The following is an 18,354-nucleotide window of genomic DNA, read 5'->3' as shown; positions in this document are numbered from 1 at the left end:
CATGCGCACAAATAGTAAGACATTGAATGAGCCTATAGCATATGACATTGCGTGGCCTTTTGGAAATGCCGCTATGGGCGTCCCACAACTGCAGGCATGAGTGCTTCTTTTGAAAGTGAAGCACACGTAACTTGCGTGAAGAAACACGGTCCTAGTAGCAGGAAAGAGAACACGCTTCAAGCTTCCTTTTTTGGTGCTGTGCATTTCGCAGTGATGAGCTTATGCCAACTTGGCCAATCTTTGAGCTTGGTATAGGGAAGTACCAATGGTTATTTTGACGCATTTCGTTTCCTGTAAGGCACCTAGAGGGGGAAAACGTCAGAAATACATACTTTAAACATAAGGTGTGTGTATGTGTGTGTTTGTTTGTGTTTCGTTCTCTCTGTATAGCCGTTGTCACGTAGTGACTTCGTGCTGTGCTTCCTGCGTTTAAACTGACATCTCGTCCATATCCACACCCCTCATCTCCAAAGGAACTGAGACCTAATACGAGGAATTGTTCTGTTAACTAGCTTTCAATTTCACCTACGCCACTATCACTGATTGGTCAGTATTTTAGTTTTGAAGATCATGTACGCACGTGTTTACCATAGCGAGTTTTTCAGGAAATATGCCAGTGCATCAGTGTTAATGCTTCTTGTTTTTCTTCAGAAGGTCCGAGAAGGAAGCAATCCTCGTCCTAGCAAAGGCCATGATGGCGTCCGTCACCTCGTCTGGCAGGTACGTACAGGGAAACAGCGCAACCGTACTGAGACTCAGCGGCGTTGTGTACCACGTCCTCGGGTACGTTTCACGCACTGCCAATACCATCGCGTCCGCAACCTCCTGGAGGTTATCCCTGTTGAGGGCGTCGAAGTAGTCCTTGGAGGAGAGTATCCAGCCGTCGATTTCCTCCTGCGTGAAGTCGTCAGCGACATCTGGACAGTTTTGCCTCAGGTCTTCCGTGGTGAATCGCTGCGCACACGAAGGAGCTGTGATGTTCGTCCTGCGAAGAAGGCGAGAGGACCGAATAAAAAAGGGGGAAAGGACCGAGTAACAATGCCGGCAGTGCTCTTAACAAAGACTACGTAGGTGTAATCATTTAAAGTTTCGTAGTTATAGCTACTAAAAGCGATTGACAAGAGGCGCTGCTCTTAACAAAGACTACGTAGGTGCAATCATTCAAAGCCTCATAGGTATGGCTACTAAAAGCGATTGAAAAGACTCTGGGGAATAATTTAGCGTTATCGGTTTTGAATGACATACATACGAAGCTCAATATGCCAGCGGTATTCTATCACGCCCCGCATTCTATTTATAGTGCTAGTTTACGAAGCCCCCGCAGCTCTAAAAATATTACAGCACTAATAGTGCAATTTATCTGAGCATCTTTCGTTATTTTTCTGAGTCGCAGGAAACGAACCCATTTTTTTGCCATTCTCATGTTGTTTTCTACAATTCTCGCGATCCACTTCCTTATTCGTATGGGCCTGTACAAAAGACTGAGAGTGTTAAAATAACTAGCAGCTAAACGCGACAGCAGTCGCTGACATGCATTAACATTGAAATGCTTTTTCTACTAGGTGCGATTTGCATTACTGCCTGCGCTGACGTTTCAGTCACTACATCTAGATTTGTGTCAAGCTACCTGCGTACCGCGCACTTAAGCTCATTTCGCCCGTGTTACCCCACCACAAATAGTGTCCGGTAAACGATTTAAGCCCTCATTTCAGTCGGGTGCGAGTTTTTTCTAGAATGCTTCTTGGAAATCTTGACTCCATAGTTGGATTATGCTTCAGTTGGATTATGCCACTGCTTCAAAGTGATGTCAAGGGCGTTCATCAAGAAGTTGGTTAACTTATCGGAATCAAATTGAGGGCACTGTGCTTTTTTAACAAGGAAAGAGGCGAACTTTCGAACATACATGTTCAGAACGTCGTGAATACTCTTTTGAAGAAAGAAAGAAAGAAAGAAAGAAAGAAAGAAAGGAAAAAAGAAAGAAAGAAAGAAAGAAAGAAAGAAGGAAAGGAAGAAAGAAAGAAAGAAAGAAAGAAAGAAAGAAAGAAAAAAAGAAAGAAAGAAAGAAAGAAAGAAAGAAAGAAAGAAAGAAAGAAAGAAAGAAAGAAAGAAAGAAAGAAAGAAAGAAAGAAAGAAAGAAAGAAAGAAAGAAAGAGAAAGGAAATCCTGACGGAATTTATAGCTTACGTCAATCACCTAACTGGGCAAATATTTATAAGCTAGTAATCGCATAAGAATACTTAGGGAGATGTGCAGAACACGCTGTTGAGGTCATACACACGCATTGCATGCTCATATATACTAATAGTCATGTTACTGTAGAGAGCGGGGTTTTTACCGCAACGCCTGTCTGGTTCGAAACAAAAGCACAACATGTTTACGAAGCTTTAGCGAGGGCACTCGATACGAAAATGTTAGTGATGAAAATAGCACATATAGATGTTGCTCCATTCAGATGAAGACACTGAACTTGTGTTCGGGTGGCAAGGCTCAGCTTGGGGCCGGAAAAAAACGAAAAACTAGAATACACTTCACTGTCGTTCATCAGAGCATTTTTTATTGACGTTCTGGGCAGCATTACATTGCGTACTCAATAGTATTTTAAAATAATAGGCATCGCATGTTCCCAACACCAGCAAAAAATGTGAAATGAATCTGCATGCAGTAATATTCGTCAAACACACAGAGACACCTCAGTCCGAAACAGAGTGTGTTTCCCTCTTCCGTGCACTTTTCCGAAGACAAAAGGAAGGAAACCCCAGCGTCCGCGAACATCCAAGAACCAGCATTCAATTAATCATATCCCTGCACCCTAAACAAAATAACATGATACCTACAAAACACTGCAAAGGATACATTCACCAAATATAATATCGAAAGGGCACAACAAGAGAATAACGAGGAGTTCAACACTAAGAATCGTACCTTGCATTACGCATCCGATATGGTACCGTGGAAACAGCTTACCAGGAACAAGAGGAACGCCCTTTAACACTAAAGTCTGTTAAAACCACGTTTCAAGAGCACTGTATAATGAACGCTAAGGCTACTCAGGAACACTACTCAATTAAGAACAGACATAACCGAGTAGGAATCCTGCAACTTTAGCCGGAATATGGCGTAAATTACTGCTGCAAGAGCTACGAACGGAAAACAGACAAGACCACCGCTAGCCAGCTAGGCTGAATAGCCTGTAGAAAAGGCAAACTATAGCTGAACCGTCGGTCCTTCTTCAGGAACGCTGGACGGGCTCTCTAAGGCACGGCGCAATGAGACAGCCGCGACTTTATGAAGCCCACTCAACACGTAAAACAACAGCTCGAAAAACCTCAGCGTCCTTGCTTCAAAAGTGCAAACGTTCAGCGTTTTTCGGTCCAGAAGCATTCCTTGTTGGCTTTCCACTGGTCGTCATGGTCATTGTAGTGCTCCTTCTTCCAAATCGGCACACGTCGCTTGAGCTCTTCGATGGCGTACTTCGACGCGTCCATCGCCTCCTGGCGGTGTTCGGAGGAGACGGCAATGAGCACGCTTGATTCGCCCAAAGGAACTTCTCCCAGACGGTGGACGATGGCGACATTCTTCACGGCCCAACGTTCACGAATGCCTTCGCAGATGCGCAGCATTTCTCGCTTCGCCATGGGCGCGTACGCTTCGTAACTCAGCCTGTCCACAGTCTTTCCATCGCAGTGATTGCGTGTGGTTCCCAAGAAGACCGATATGGCGCCGCAGTCATGAGATCCAACCTGTGCGAGAACGGCTCCAACGTCCAGTGCGTCTTGCGATAGCTCTACGTGGTTCATATTGCTTCGATCAATATTGATAGGCCTCTGAGTCCCACAAAGGGTACGGCCGGGGAGAAAGCGGTCTTCTTTAAGGCTGTTTCACCTGAGTCCGCTATGATTTGCACAGGGCCGTTGATTCCTTGATAACTTAGCTGCTGGAATAAAGGTACATTTAGTCCTCTTTGTTCAGTGTTTTTTTGCACCGCACTTATGGTAGGAGTAATTCCCAGAGGTCACTTCGTTGGATCAGTAAAGTACTTCGCGTTGTGTCTTTGGTCTAGCAGCCTTCCACGTCACCCACCACTGATCGCTGGAATGAATGCAACCTCGTCTCCCTGCCTGAGTGTTACTTCGACGCCAGGCTCGATGTATGACTCGTTTATGGAGATGACTGCACTGTGCTCTAGCGCTGCGAGCTTCGGATGCCCTTCGAAGATAATCTGCTTCAGTTCGTCGACGTCTCGAAGCACCGCAGGTACTGTGAGCGAAGCCTCTGAAGTTCCGGCGAGTTCTCGGGCGTTGGCGAAGAGCAACAGGCGCACGGAGACCCTCCCGGGCATTGCCTACGCGCAGACAAACAGCTGCGTTGTGGCGGTTCGATATAGAGCGTCGGTGTATGGCTGGGACTCGAAGCGCAATTAGACCCGGCACGCATTTCTATCCTGCATACTTCCGTTCTTATAACGTGTTTTTTTATTTCAAATACCATTATTGTATGCGCCGCTATGTGCACGCAGCTGGACTGGACTCATGTCATGTAGAGGTACATCTACGGGGCTTGAGTGCGATGCTGCAGTGCACCGAGCTTGACGAGGTCTAATGAGCGCAAGCAGATGTTGGCACATAAAGGCGCGCACTGGCTCTCAGCCCTGCCTAGCACTATATATATATATATATATAGAATCATCGCGCTATAATTGTTTACAAGAGCAAATTTATAAATGTGCATTCATGAAGGCAAATCATTGTGACTCATGTTACTTCTCTGATCCCGTGCTCAGTATACCTTCGTAGTCTAACGCGTGCGTGCAAGAAGTAACGTACTTGTAGGCTTGTGGCATGACCGAGATGATGTCGACGCCCTTGCCGTAGCACTCCCGGCGTAGTCCATCAACCATGGACACAAGAGCGTGCTTCGTCATCGAGTACGGCGTTGCCATCGGCATCGTCACGTATCCTAAGGAAGAAAACTTCACATTTAACGACCTTGAGCAGAACCGAATGTAACGCTGCAGTACTGGCGGATTGGCCTCTCACATTAGAACGTATCACATATGCGTCGTCACAGCTGCTAGAGTACACTAAAATTTTCAATGCCCAAAATTGTACTTAGCGTCACAATTATTGTAAGCAGGCCCGTAGCCAAGGGGGGAAGGGCGAAATTTTGGTGAAGTAGGTTTTTTTACCAAAAATAAATAATGAAAATAGGTGTTTTTCTCAAATAGTCAAGGTTTTCAGCAAGTGACCCCCCCCCCCCCTCAAAAAAAGAAAGAAAAATTCTTGGCTACGGGCCTTATTGTAAGTGAGAACGCTTCTTTTTTTAAAGGGGTCATGAACCACTTTTCCAAGTAATTATTTAATGACCTCAGTGTCGGAGTTTACTGCCTCCCGAATCGATTGCCGTAAAAATTTCTCGAATCCGTCAAGAACGAGCGGAGTTACGGGGGTTTGGCGCACGCTCTCAGCGCTTTCTCTCTTTCCTCGTGCGGACGAGCGCACTGGAAGCTACATAGGGAGGGATGGCACGGGGGAAAGAAGTTACGTCAGCGCGCGTCATGAAACGCGATCGCTCTCCCGCTGTGATTCGCGTGCGCGAGTGCGGCTACCATGTACTGAGGAGTGCGGCGCCGGCAAGTGGCGGCAACCCGTGGCAAGAAGCGCATAAGATCCGAACGCCGCTCTCGATTTACGTCGGCTATCGGCCAATAAGCATGCTATGTCTCTTGCGACGTAAACTTGCGCGACGCCAACGTGCAGACGCCCCGCCCACCGACGAGAGTGAGAACCGGCCTCTGTTTGAAAAGAGGGTGCCTGGGGAAACGGCAACTTCGCGCTCCGCTTGTGGCCTTTACGTGGCGCGCACGACTGTAATATTTGGCAGAGCAGTTCATAGCCATGTCAACTTTCCACAGGATGTGTTTCTTCAACAAGCCCAAGGGGTGCTTCATGACCCCTTTAAGTCGCAAAAATTTCTTCGACGTGATTATTCAATTTACTTTAAATCGAATGAGTGAATTTCAAAAGTTTGGTTTTCATTCGGAGTCTACCATACTTTATTAAACAAGGCAGTAATGAACGTGAGCTCAAGATTGCAAGCATGACGGAAATTTGATATGAAATGTTCCTGAACTGAAATGCGTAATGAAGATGATGAACCACGTTGCTTTTATGTGAACTCTTCGAGTGCCTACAGTATTCGGGTGTGCTATATTTTTTGTCTTTGTTGCTTACAGATTTTACATGTACATGAATGTTCTTATGAAATCCAAAAACCGCAATTTTAAATAAAATCCTCCCACCATTCACACACACACACACACACACACGTGTGTGTGTATGTGTGTGTGTGTGTTTGTTTGTGTGTGTGTGCGTGTGCGCGCGTCATTCCATGCCAAGTGTCCCAATCTTGGCACTCTCACATGGCAGATTTTGCTGATAAAATGTGCGCCTTTTTCCTGCGTCACGTGGAGTATCGTGGCAAAACATTCTCGCTGGAAAAAATTTTCACGACTATATACACCCCATCAAAGTTCGCTTGATTTTGTTAAAATGTGCTTAATAGAGAAATGTATATATGCACACACAAACACACACACACACACACACACACACACACACACACACACACACACACATATATATATATATATATATATATATATATATATATATATATATATATATATATATATATATATATATACCCTAAGCCTCATTTACTGTTAATACAACGAATATATGTAGTATTTATGTTTACAATTTCTAATCGTTACCCTGGCGAGTCTACAGAAGTCTATCACGCTATGCCGCATCGTATTTTCTGCAACAATATGTCCTACAGATTATAATATCTTAAGTATATCTGCGCTTTCATTACCACATTGAGATGTTTCAGCATCCTGAGTTTGCCCGTAAAGAGGTCAAGGGCACGTCACGTCACCTGGTATTTCCAGTGCTTTATCTCCTTATAAATTGCGTTTATACTTTGCAGAAACACTATTGTTAATTCTATCATGTATACTCCCAACTCCACTCAGAGGCTTTCGAGGCTGCAGTATGTGGAATTAAGTGACTACCTTTAAACCCTTGCGCAGCGGAAAATTTCTGCTCATTACCGAAAGAACTGGTGATGACCACAAGGCGTCCTTTAGCTTTTCTGAGGAGTGGTAGGAACGACTTGCTCACTCGGCAGTTGCCGATGATGTTGACGTCAATTACTCTCTTCAAGGTTTCCATGGGAACCCATTCGAGAAGTCCTTCGTTACGAATGCCCGCGTTGCAGACGACAGCCCAAAGTACTGCGCATATGCGAAAGAACAGTAATAAATATCAGGCTTCTTAGAAGGTCTCATGTTGACAACAGCTTCATAAGCGGTTTGTACCGATGAGTAAGCCCTCCATAGCGCTTAGATAACCGCACTGTATCAATAACTTGAGTTCCAGTTTTGCAGGAAGGTAAGATTACATTGAATTTATTTTGCAGAGATTGGAAATAGTCTTCCAGCTACTCCACTTCAAGCGAATTTGCCAGATTTAGTAAAACAATTATAGAACACTGGTCAGGAAGGGACAACTAAAGAATGAAACTTAACTGCTTAGCAATATAGGTAAATTCTTGCAAGAAAAAAATTCATAGAGCGAAAAAAATACACGTTGGATCACGAGTCCTTTACGCATAAATCTGTCCTAAGTATGTAGCCCAAAGAAATTGCTGCAAATAATGAATGAAGGAAAGGAGATGACTTTTAAGGGCTCGTTCTTCTGTTAGACATAATATTATTGAGAACTAACGGACAGTTCTCATTAATAATGTGCAATTAATGAAGTAATTAATTGATATTAAATTGACCTTAACTAACATCATTTCTTGGGTAGTCGGGTCAATCGCAACGTAAGAAGCTTAATTATGTCATCAGAGTTCATAATGGTCGTAACAGTATCGTGATATCAAAAAAAGATATGTGTGATGCGCTAAACGTCGTCCTGCCGGCGCCACTCTGGTAGCAAGCTGCAATGTCAGCGATTGTTACATTTATGGCTGTACCTGATTTAATTGAACGTTTAGAACAAGGATCTCAAACACGCGGCCCGCCTGGCACATCACAGTATTTGCCCATATATATACGTATTTTTAATGAGTATGTTCATGAGCCACACGTACGTTACTGGTCTCTCTAGTCTCAAGCATTTCTTTTCTTATTCATGAAGCACCCTATGCGGTCATCTGGTTTGGAAAATAACCATGAAACAGAAACTCCATGTCTAAGAATCGGCTTCCTGATTGAAGTCATTCCGGAGGTCAGTATCGATATGTTTCGCGAATCCTCACGTAAAATTCTCTTCAGAATTGACCCATATATGAGATGATATTAATGAGAACTAACAGACAATATATGAGATGTGGCAGAGGCCTTCTTTCAAATAACAACGTTAGCTGGCATTTTGTTCAAATTTCCCCCACCCCCAACCAATCTTTTTCACTATCCCGGCCCTCGCGGAACACTAAATTTCATGACTGCGGCCCGCTAGATGAGGTGAGTTTGAGACCCCTGCTATAGATGATGACGTCGGTACAAGAAACGTTACGTTTTGTTTGTTTGTTGCACAAGAGTGTTCAGTTGCTGATATTTCAGAAATAGTGACGCATTACACAGAAAATCTACATTTTCATATCATTCTACTAAATATTAGTCTTGTTTCACCTCTGGAACCCAGGCCTTCTTTGATAGCCACCAAGGCGTCGTTGACTTGCTGTTCACTGCTGATATCCATCTGCAGAACCTTGACTTTGGCGAACTTGCTCAGGTCATTGGCTCCGTCGCTACCGGCGTCCAAGCAGCCGGCGAACACGAAGAAACCTATGCGCGAAAGGCTTTTGACCAGATAATACCCAAAGCCACTGTCGCACCCTGCAGTAAAATGTATAAGAGAGTATGAAGGCAGCACAGTGAAAGCAAATTTACCAATACTTCTAACTTCTGTATTCTAAAACGGGGTTCGACTTGCAGTTCATGCTTCACTCGGCAGAATTTATCGCGGCGCCACCACCGGCTGAAAATAGTATCGCATTTATCAAGCATTCCTGTCGATTATCGCTCGTGCGCAGTGACCATTTCTGCCCAGGGGCGACACTGCGGTCTACATTTTCGAGTCAAGGTGGAGCGTTGAGTGGAGGGACGTTCTAGAACACGGAGGGTAATGGGATAAAAAGTCGCTGACCAAAGAAAGTCACTCCAGCGATTAAGGTGCACCTTTATTTAATTTTATTGTTTCCATTCACTGCATTCCTCTTGTAAAGTAGAAAAACAGAACTACCCCTGGAAAAACGCCCTGGCTGCCTTCTATCCATACATCTACATTTTCATCAGATCACTATGTCACTATAACGTGCTTGTGCAGGGGTTTTGCTAACACGCACATCTGCATGACACAAGCGTTTACACACGCGCTTAAATTTCTATAGACCGGTAATCTTTTTCACTCTCGCGTCCATTTTTAGAGCAAGCATACGTAACATTGACCTCAGCTGACACCTGCCAGTTTTGCCGCCACAGGGACTGTGGATTTTGTGACCTTCAGTCGATGGCGAGTTGATGGCGTGCGATAAGAACTGGCGCTGTTTTTGTGGTTCATTCTACCTTACCTGAAATAGCGACCCTAGCGTCACATGTGCACTGGATCATGCGTGCGATCTTTAAGACCATAAGCTCTTTTTGTTCGCATTTGGTCATTCTTGTGTCGTTCCTCTGTTCCAAACATTTGACTGGACAAATTCCCATCTTGCTTTACTATTCGAAACAGGCTCTACTTCATTAATGACATCGCGTGTCATACGTGACACAAATCCTTGGCCGTCTATTTCCAGTTGGCAGCTGCACCTTAATATTTAGGAAGTGTGCGCTCGTGAGAAACTCTCCAGTTCCTTGGCCTTCGGCTTGTTTTCAATCTCGGGGACAGTCAGTTGAAAATAAAGCTCATTTCCTTGTCCTTGAACATACTTTCTATACCAGGCAGCTGCTCGGAGTACCAGCCCTCTGATCGCTCCAACAAAAGAAAAAAAATATGTGCGACCTTCGTACCTTCTTTTAGGGGCACCGAAGCAACGCTTCTTATTAAAAGCAGATACTAGTCGCAGAGCTAGCAGCAGAATATCAGATTTCCCATAATTAAGATTCCATAGCATCAAAAGGTTAAAGAACACAAAAAGCGCTTACTATGCGTTTTTATCTATCTATCTATCTATCTATCTATCTATCTATCTATCTATCTATCTATCTATCTATCTATCTATCTATCTATCTATCTATCTATCTATCTATCTATCTATCTATCTATCTATCTATCTATCTATCTATCTATCTATCTATCTATCTATCTATCTATCTATCTATCTATCTATCTAATCAGCCTACGTCTGGGGCTCTCCTGGTCGTCTCCTTAACTTGGTGAGCACCAAAATTGGCATAGGGGGACCTGAGTATAGGACGAACACGATTCGCAGGTCGTGACATGATTAACGTGACTTCCTTGTCACGGACGTCATGAAATCCTTTCCACCAGTCACGTGTGCACATACACGGACATCGCTGCCCGTAGTATGCGGGTACGCACCAGCAAGACTTCCGAAACCTTAACGCGACAGCGTGAACTAGCCCGTGTCGCAGAAAATGTGGTGTCGGCGGCGTTGTCGATGCGTGAAATATTCCTAGAGAAGCAAAAAAATAAAAAAATCACGGCCCAAGCCGCAATCGAACCCTTGCATTCTGCATGGCGGTCAAGTATTCTACCACAGAGCCACGCCAGTGCTTCGATCTGCTTCGGGAAAGGACCCAACACAAGCGTCATGTCAGGACAAAGCCGACTGGGGTTGTAATGTCGGCTCTTCACTTCTATGTCGAGGTAATAAAGACTACATATGTACAGCTACGACTCAGAAAGGTATAGTCAAGGATTGTGCGAATATGCCTACAGCCGCTACATACGATGTGAACAGCATCATACCGTATCGTGCATTTCGTGACGATAAGACTCTGCTCTAACGTCAGTGCCGACGTTACGTTGGATCATGAGCTACCCTCAAACCAGTGCACTCGCCCTGTCTGGTAGGCGCACGAATGTGCTCAACTACTCAATGTACTCAAAAAGACGTCGATTCATCTCGTAACACTTGGCAGAACGAAAAAAATCAGGCGTAGGCAGCTACTCGCTGACTGCTTCGCATGAAATTGATCCTCACAGCGCGTGTGATCTGCCAATTTTTTTTTCTTATGCACTGATCTCGCTAGCACGTTAAAACACTAGTGGTCTGTGAACCTGGAGACAAATTAGCCAAGCTTTGAGTTCTGAAGTGCGCTTTGCCATTGGTAGGCCATATTCATTAGTGATTGCCCAGATTTACGATTACCTGGAATTTTCTCTTAGGCAATTCTCGCGCATAATGTTTTTCTGTTTAAGAAGCATTAGCTGTAATGAGAAGCTAACACTAGGTGCGTTAGTATGGAAGAGTTCCAAATTCGAAATAACCGATAACGTTATGAGAAAATGACCAGTATGGAAGATATTCAAAACACGAAATAATCGGTAATATTAAGAGAAAATTACTCCGGATTGAATATATAAGTGATTATTAAATTTGTTCTTTTTTAACTGCTTACTACATAAAATGTGTAGAACCTGCTAGCTCATAAAGAAGACCCGATTGTATTATTCAATGCATTGCTGTAATTCCACAGCATACTGCCACGAGTGTAATGTCAGGTCGTAATGGTACTGGCTGACTTATACACTCTAAGAAAAAAGAGAGTCAAAAGAGGGTCATGGAACCGTGACTCTCTTCGGGTGTCCACCTGACCCCTTTTGGAAGGTACAGGCAGAGAAAAAGAGTTCGCATTTGGGAAGGAGTCACTGGACCCTCCTGAAGCGCGTTTCGATTGGCTTCGGTATACGGAAGAGCCGCCGTATACGCCATACATATCGCACGCTCGCCCTTTGGCGCCGTTGTGGCGCCTTGCTCGGCAACGTAGACGGGGTTGGCGCCGGGGTGGCGCGCCGCTCTCCTCTCTCAGTCGTCTCAGTCTCAGTCTCCTTGTCTATTGGAATGCGTTGCGTGGTCGCGTTGATCGCGCGTCTTCGGTGGTGTTGACGCCGGCTTCGTGCACGAAGTGACGCTTGGAGGGCGGAATATTCATGGAGCTGCGGACACCGACAACGGGCGCCAGTTAACGGTTAGTGTACTCCTTTCGTAGGTACTAATTATACAGCTTTAGCTGGGCGTCTGCAGCAGCTCTGCGGAACCTGCCAGCCATTTCCAACAGTAGCGTGTATCCGCGGGGCTGTTGCGGATGCCCAACTAAAGCTGTCAGTTAACGAGTTGCCAACGTTATGCGCGTTGCTGTGCAAGCTCCCATAAAGTGAGCGATGGAAACAATAATCGAGGGTCATTTCTTGCTGATCGCACGTCGTGTCTGCAGCACCACTGAAGGTGCAAGATGTCGTTTTGGGATGCACTTTAGTCTACTTCATAATAACATTTCCATCGACCTTGAGTGTGCAGCGTGCTTCCACGCGTGGGAACGTGAAAAAAAAAAAAAAAGAAAGCCTGTGTACAGAACGCTCAGACGCACTATATGTAATGGTTTTTGTTGGCTTAAAGACGGTAGTTTGAGGTGCAGATATAGTACGGTGGCTTCCAGAACGTACGCGGTAGTCATTCAAGTTGGACACGCCTCGCCGGTAAAGTGAAAAAGCTCTAGACTTTCGACGGCGCGCGTTGTTGCGGCCGCCGGCGTGCACTCTTCTCCCTCGTTTCTGTTTGCTGTTTTCGTGGTTTGCATACACTGCGAGACGTTGAGTTGAGTTGAGTTTATTTACCACGTACAGTTGTACAGTAAGTGGCAGGGACAGGGGAAAAAAGCTGTATAAAAACAGCTTGACAAAGCCCCACATCCCCATGTTCACTGTGACAACAAAACGGCAAAAGCAAAGTAAACCACAAAACAACTTAAACCAGCAATGCACATGCTTTGCATCGGAACAAAGAAGTTATACAAACTTATACAACCCAGCAACGCAATGCTATAAATCAGAAGAAAGAAGTATACAAAACAGCAAAATAATACTACACACATAAACTAATAAAGCATATTTAAAATTGAAGTATTAGAGAGCGTACGAACATTTTCACAATTAATTCCTAATTTATTTAGTGTACTCGGCAAGCAATACTGCAATGTCTCAAAACCATAATTTGTGCGCGGTCTCGGCACATGCCAATGTTCGGAATGTCGGTTTAGGCGCGTCGAAGGATTTAATTGTAAGTTAGCTAAACTACGTATATAGCCGCGACCTTTTATGGTATCCGATCTAAAGAGATTACTAAGGAATATTCGTAGAGCAGGTTTAGTTTGATTATTTTATATTTAACGAATATTTGTGAAGTATGGCATTAAAAGGCAGGTTAGCAACAGAACGTAGCGCTTTTTTTCTGTAAGATAATAAGATTACTAATAGATTGCTTTGTTCCATTACCCCAAATTAAGTTGCAATAACTCAAATGTGATGTAAAGAGCGCATTAAATATCAGAAGTTTTTGAGGAACTGGCAATAGACCCTGACATTTTCTCAAGATACCTAAGACTTTGCAAAGCTTGTTGCATAAAAATTCTGTATGATAATCCCATTTCATGTGCTCATGGAAAACAACGCCCAAAGACTTCGCGATGGAGGAGAATTCGATTATGCTGTTATTTAACATGAGATTGTAGGATTCAGTGACTTCGTTTAGGGGGGATTTGGAGCGAAAAAGAACAGCTTTTGTTTTGGAACAATTTATAAGTAAAGAATTTTTTAGGGTCCAGCTGTGTATCTTTTGTAATGTTGAGTTAGCTGTATTTACGAGATGACTAACATTCGTTCCTGAAAAAAATAAGCTTGTGTCGTCTGCGTAGATTATGTATTGGGCTGAAGGGTCAACATGTACAATATCGTTTATAATAGTGATGAACAAAAGGGGACCCAATATGCTGCCTTGGGGAACACCATCTTTAACAGTGTGCACAGACGAAATTTCCCTGTTTATAGATACACACTGGTGTCTGTCTGTTAGGTAGTTTTCGATCAGATTTAGGGCTACACCACGAATTCCATAACACTGCAGTTTTCCTAATAATGTCTTGTGGTTTATTTTGTCAAATGCTTTCGACATATCTAAAAATATCCCCAGTGTGAATTTTTTGGCCTCGATATTTTTGAGAATCAATTCCTTTTGAAACAATAGAGCTCTTTCGGTTGAGAAGCCTGATCTAAAGCCATATTGTGATTGTGTTATAACGGAATGTTTGTCGAAAAATTTCGATAGTCTAACATGAATAATTTTTTCAAGTCCTTTGGAAAAAAGCGGGAGAATTGAAATCGGCCTGTAATTAGTTAAAGTGTTTTTATCTCCATTTTTGTGGATCACCGTCACCTTAGCATCCTTCATATTCTGTGGAAAAATGCCGCTTTTTAAGGAAACATTGTAAATGTGTGTCAGACATGGACTAAGCAGATCAATAACATGTTTTATCGCTTCCATTTTTAGACCATTTAAATCCTCACTCTTAGACGTCTTAAAACTTTTAAACACTCTTATTACCTCATCTTCATCCGTTGGACAAAAAAATATTGATTCCTTGAGCGGCGCTGGTAAGTACTCAAAAGCACTTGTTTGATGCGTGCTTTCAGTTATAGATGTGAAATATTCATTAAATTTATCCGCTAACTCTTTGCCTTTAATAACCTCATTATCAATTACAAGTTCTAAACAATTTGTAGCTCTGCCTGGAGATATGATAGATTTTAACTTATTCCACATTTGCTTGCTGTCGGAGACGCCTTCAAACATAGAATGATAATAATTTCGTTTTGCTTGCCGTTGTACTTTAGTAACTGAATTTCTGTATCCCCTAAACGCCTTCAAATCATCTGGATTTCGGGTAACTAGAAATACGTGAAATAATTTGTCTTTTTCCTTCATCATTTTTAGTATCTCAGTAGTCATCCAAGGTTTGCGAGCACGCTTTGGCTTTTTCAAAGCCCTAAGAGGAAACCATTTATTGTAAAGTGGAATGAACGTTTGCATGAAATAGTCATAAGCTAAATCAGCCGAGGACAAGGAAAACAACTTGTCCCACTTTGTTCGCTCAATTTCGACCCGAAAGTTCGAAAGAGATTTTAAATTCACCGGTCGATAAAATATACCAGAAGCGGACTGTCTGGGCTGATAACGGTATTGGGGCGCAATAAAATATACAGGAAGGTGGTCACTAATCGCGGTAGATATAGTGCCTGAAAGTATGGAATCTGAGGAAAAGTTTGTTACGAACAGGTCTAATAATGTTGCACTCGATTGTGTAATACGAGTAGGAGTGACAATGACATTTGATAAAAAGTGGGAATCAAGAAGTGTGGAAAGATCCTTTTGCTTTTTTGTGTTTGCTAACATATCGACATTCAGGTCGCCTCCCAATAAAATGCTATAATTATGGTCATTAACAAAAGAAAACATCCGATCCAAGAACTGCATAAAGTTGTTAATGTTGCCATCGGGAGGTCTGTACACTGCCACAAATACACAGTTGTCCACTTTAACAGATACAATTTCACAATCATCCGAGCATAGACACCATTCATTTAACCGTTCACATCTCATTTCATGTCTAAGGTACATACGCCGTCGTTGGGCGCTATAACAGAATCGAGTGAGTGTACGTGATTGGGCGGGTTATTTGCGCTAATTCTAGCATATGACATGTCTGATCTCGACGTAGACGGCGTACGCACGCGCTGGGTGTCGTCCGGGCCCTAGTACTCGCATCTGTTTATCTGAGCATTTAAGGATGGTTTACGTTTGTAAAACATGCGGTCAATAACCGCTCACGGCATGCCCCTGGCTGCCGGAGGATGTGCTTTGTTGTTTTGTTGTTAGCCTTTATTATGTCTGTGTGGACCACTTATTGTGTAGGTTTTGCAAACCTTTACTGCAATTTCATTTTCTCATCATAATATCACGTTCTGCTTTTCAGATACCGTTTTTCATGGTGCTCACGCTGGACAGGAGCGACAACCTAGCAAGCCACAAGTCTGATGCCTCAAGCCGTCGCCACTTTTTGATTTATTCTTAATCACAAGGAATAAATATGGAAACATGACGGCGATTTCTGCTGTTCATTTAGCACCATATGACACTGTGCGCATCACAGTCACACATTTTAGTTAGCTATACTCATAGAAGCGTGTAAATGAGGAATACCCAAATTTCTTAATTGGAAATCACAGACCATCTTTTCGCGCTTTCTATATAACTTTGCTGGAAAATATGTATTGTTTTGACGAGTTTTATTTAAATAATGCTAAAACTGCACTATTCTTTTTTTACAGTCGCTGGGCAGAACGGCAAGTATTATTGGACTTGCTTAAAATGAATACTCCGCTATTTTCAACAGTAGCCGCGCAAAAGTAGAGCAAGGATCAAATGAGTAGCTTAAAATACTTGTGGAGTCGCTTGATGCTTCGGTGTGGGTCCTTGACCCCCCTAGGAGCGTTACCGGCAAGAGTCGTCTGACTCCCTATAAGTGGTAACGTGATCCTCCCGATGAGAGTCTTTGCACTCTTCCTAGAGGGTCAGGGGACTATCCTAGAGCGAGCCGACCCTGACCCACCAAGAGAGTCACCGTGACTATTTAAAGAGAGTCCTATACGTGGCAAGTCAGAACTCTCCAAAAAGAGTCACGCATACTCTTTTTTTTCTTAGAGTGTATGTGCCGCTGTTGGAAAAATGATGAGGTTGAGCTCGCGACAAAGATGATGAAGTCGTATTGGCGGTGATCGGACGAGCCTGATGTTCACGTTAATGTAAAGTCACGTTATATTATAACGGAAGCCTGGAACTAGCAGTACAGCAGAACGTCAGGCTGGTCCGATCACTGGCAATACGACTTAATCGTCTATGTCTCGAGATCGTCCTTATCGCCTTTCCACCAGCAACACATACAAGATTGCAAGCCACAGTACTAGCTAATCCTATACTCGTGGCAACATATACGTCAGTATGAGATATTTTTTAAGTTCGCCTGGTATGCATGCCCCATATTTTTGCCACAGATACTTACCCGTCACCAGAACCGCCTTCCCTTCGCCAGACACTAGGTCCACAAAGGCTACGGTCCAGATGTACCTGGCCAACCAGTAGGAGAGCGAGGACACAATCACGACGAATCCGATCCATTGCGCCACGGTCGACGCTAAGGGCACGTACTTCCAGCATTTGCAAAATGTGAAGACCAGCGCGAAGAACAAGACCCACGACGTCCTCATGTTGTACTCGTCCTGAAACACCAGAAGTCTTGTGGACGACAAACTCGGCTTACTTTCCACACGAGAGGTACTTCCTGAACTCGGTTAAAGAATAGACTTCGTTGACGCCACAGCCACGAAAAAAAAGAGGGAGAGGAGAATGAGAGGAAAGACAAGAAGGTCAACCGAGGTAGTTCCCTTTTGGCTATTCTGAGCCATGACTTGGGGCGTAGACAAGTTGAAATACAAGAGAATCACAAATAGAACAGAGCAAAGCGGAAAGAAATATGTGGAAGTAGACTATAAGAAACGCCCTACAATGGCTTTAGTGTGAACAACAACGTAGGATCAAAATTGCAGTCCAGAATACTCTTGCAACGTTTCTTACAGAAAAACAAATATTACGGCACACTAGTAGTCAATTACCGTTCTGTAGTCACATCAATGGTAACGTTGAGTGGCGAGAATTCCATCGACAATATCGGAGCTTCTCAGATGGACGATGATGCCTGATGTCTCCTTTACACTTTCGCAATGGATGACCAAGGCTTCGTTGCTTTGTGGTTGTCACTGCTGAGGTCTACGTTGATAATTTACACTGACGAACTGCACTCAAGCACAATAACAAAGTCCCACCATTTTGCGCCAAGCCATGGCAACCGGAATAAGACCCGCTGAGAAAGACGCTGCTCACCGATCCTTCGGTGGTTCTGAGCGGACGAGCATCCAGAAATTTGAACTTGCCCGTGTCTTCCAACTTTTTTGTTGTCTACAAGGGCACAGAACATACCTAACACATGTTTTCACAAGTTTTCAGCAGAATGGCGCTATCTTACCAAGGTCTTTCGACATATTTGTCGTCTGAAAAATACCAAACATGCATATGCAGGAGCCTCGTGTGTCTGGGCAGTTGGCGTAAGAACATAATCTCTTCCTGCTTTCTTTTCATTATGGAGGTAGTAGATGTTTCCGAAACATACTTCTGAAACGAATGCATCTGCCGAATATTTTTTTTTCTTGAACA

The 18,354-nt window shown here is 43.6% G+C and overlaps 3 protein-coding genes across 3 annotated transcripts in view; all 3 read right to left on the bottom strand.

The window, feature by feature from the left end:
• LOC119401777 (D-beta-hydroxybutyrate dehydrogenase, mitochondrial) overlaps positions 1–18,354 on the bottom strand; it is a 260,301-nt gene that overhangs the window by 214,284 nt on the left and 27,663 nt on the right. The gene's annotated exons all lie outside the window — the stretch shown is intronic.
• Positions 553–17,584, bottom strand: LOC119401770 (D-beta-hydroxybutyrate dehydrogenase, mitochondrial). Its single transcript, XM_037668743.2, has 5 exons — positions 17,147–17,584; positions 8,702–8,908; positions 7,115–7,297; positions 4,824–4,956; positions 553–985 (listed from the first exon to the last, which is right to left on the bottom strand). The coding sequence occupies exons 1-5, from the start codon at positions 17,349–17,351 to the stop codon at positions 628–630; spliced, it is 1,086 nt and encodes a 361-aa protein (XP_037524671.1). The 5' UTR covers positions 17,352–17,584; the 3' UTR covers positions 553–627.
• Positions 2,539–3,977, bottom strand: LOC119401772 (molybdopterin synthase catalytic subunit). Its single transcript, XM_037668744.2, has one exon. It carries the CDS (start codon positions 3,795–3,797, stop codon positions 3,357–3,359), a length of 441 nt encoding a protein of 146 aa, XP_037524672.1. The 5' UTR covers positions 3,798–3,977; the 3' UTR covers positions 2,539–3,356.

Source organism: Rhipicephalus sanguineus, chromosome 8, assembly GCF_013339695.2.
Source record: "Rhipicephalus sanguineus isolate Rsan-2018 chromosome 8, BIME_Rsan_1.4, whole genome shotgun sequence".
NCBI classification, from domain to species: Eukaryota; Metazoa; Arthropoda; class Arachnida; order Ixodida; family Ixodidae; genus Rhipicephalus; species Rhipicephalus sanguineus.
The sequence above is the reverse complement of the archived record's forward strand: the minus strand, read 5'-3'. Positions and strand labels throughout refer to the sequence as shown.

Coding starts and splice junctions, on each gene's coding strand:
- LOC119401770 (XM_037668743.2), bottom strand. CDS start 17,351: ATGAGGACGTCGTGGGTCTTGTTCTTCGCGCTGGTCTTCACATTTTGC. Junction 7,298..8,701: donor AGAAGGCCTGGGTTCCAGAG/GTGAAACAAGAC, acceptor GCATATGCGCAG/TACTTTGGGCTGTCGTCTGC. Junction 986..4,823: donor GTCATGCCACAAGCCTACAA/GTACGTTACTTC, acceptor CCTTCTTCGCAG/GACGAACATCACAGCTCCTT.
- LOC119401772 (XM_037668744.2), bottom strand. CDS start 3,797: ATGAACCACGTAGAGCTATCGCAAGACGCACTGGACGTTGGAGCCGTT.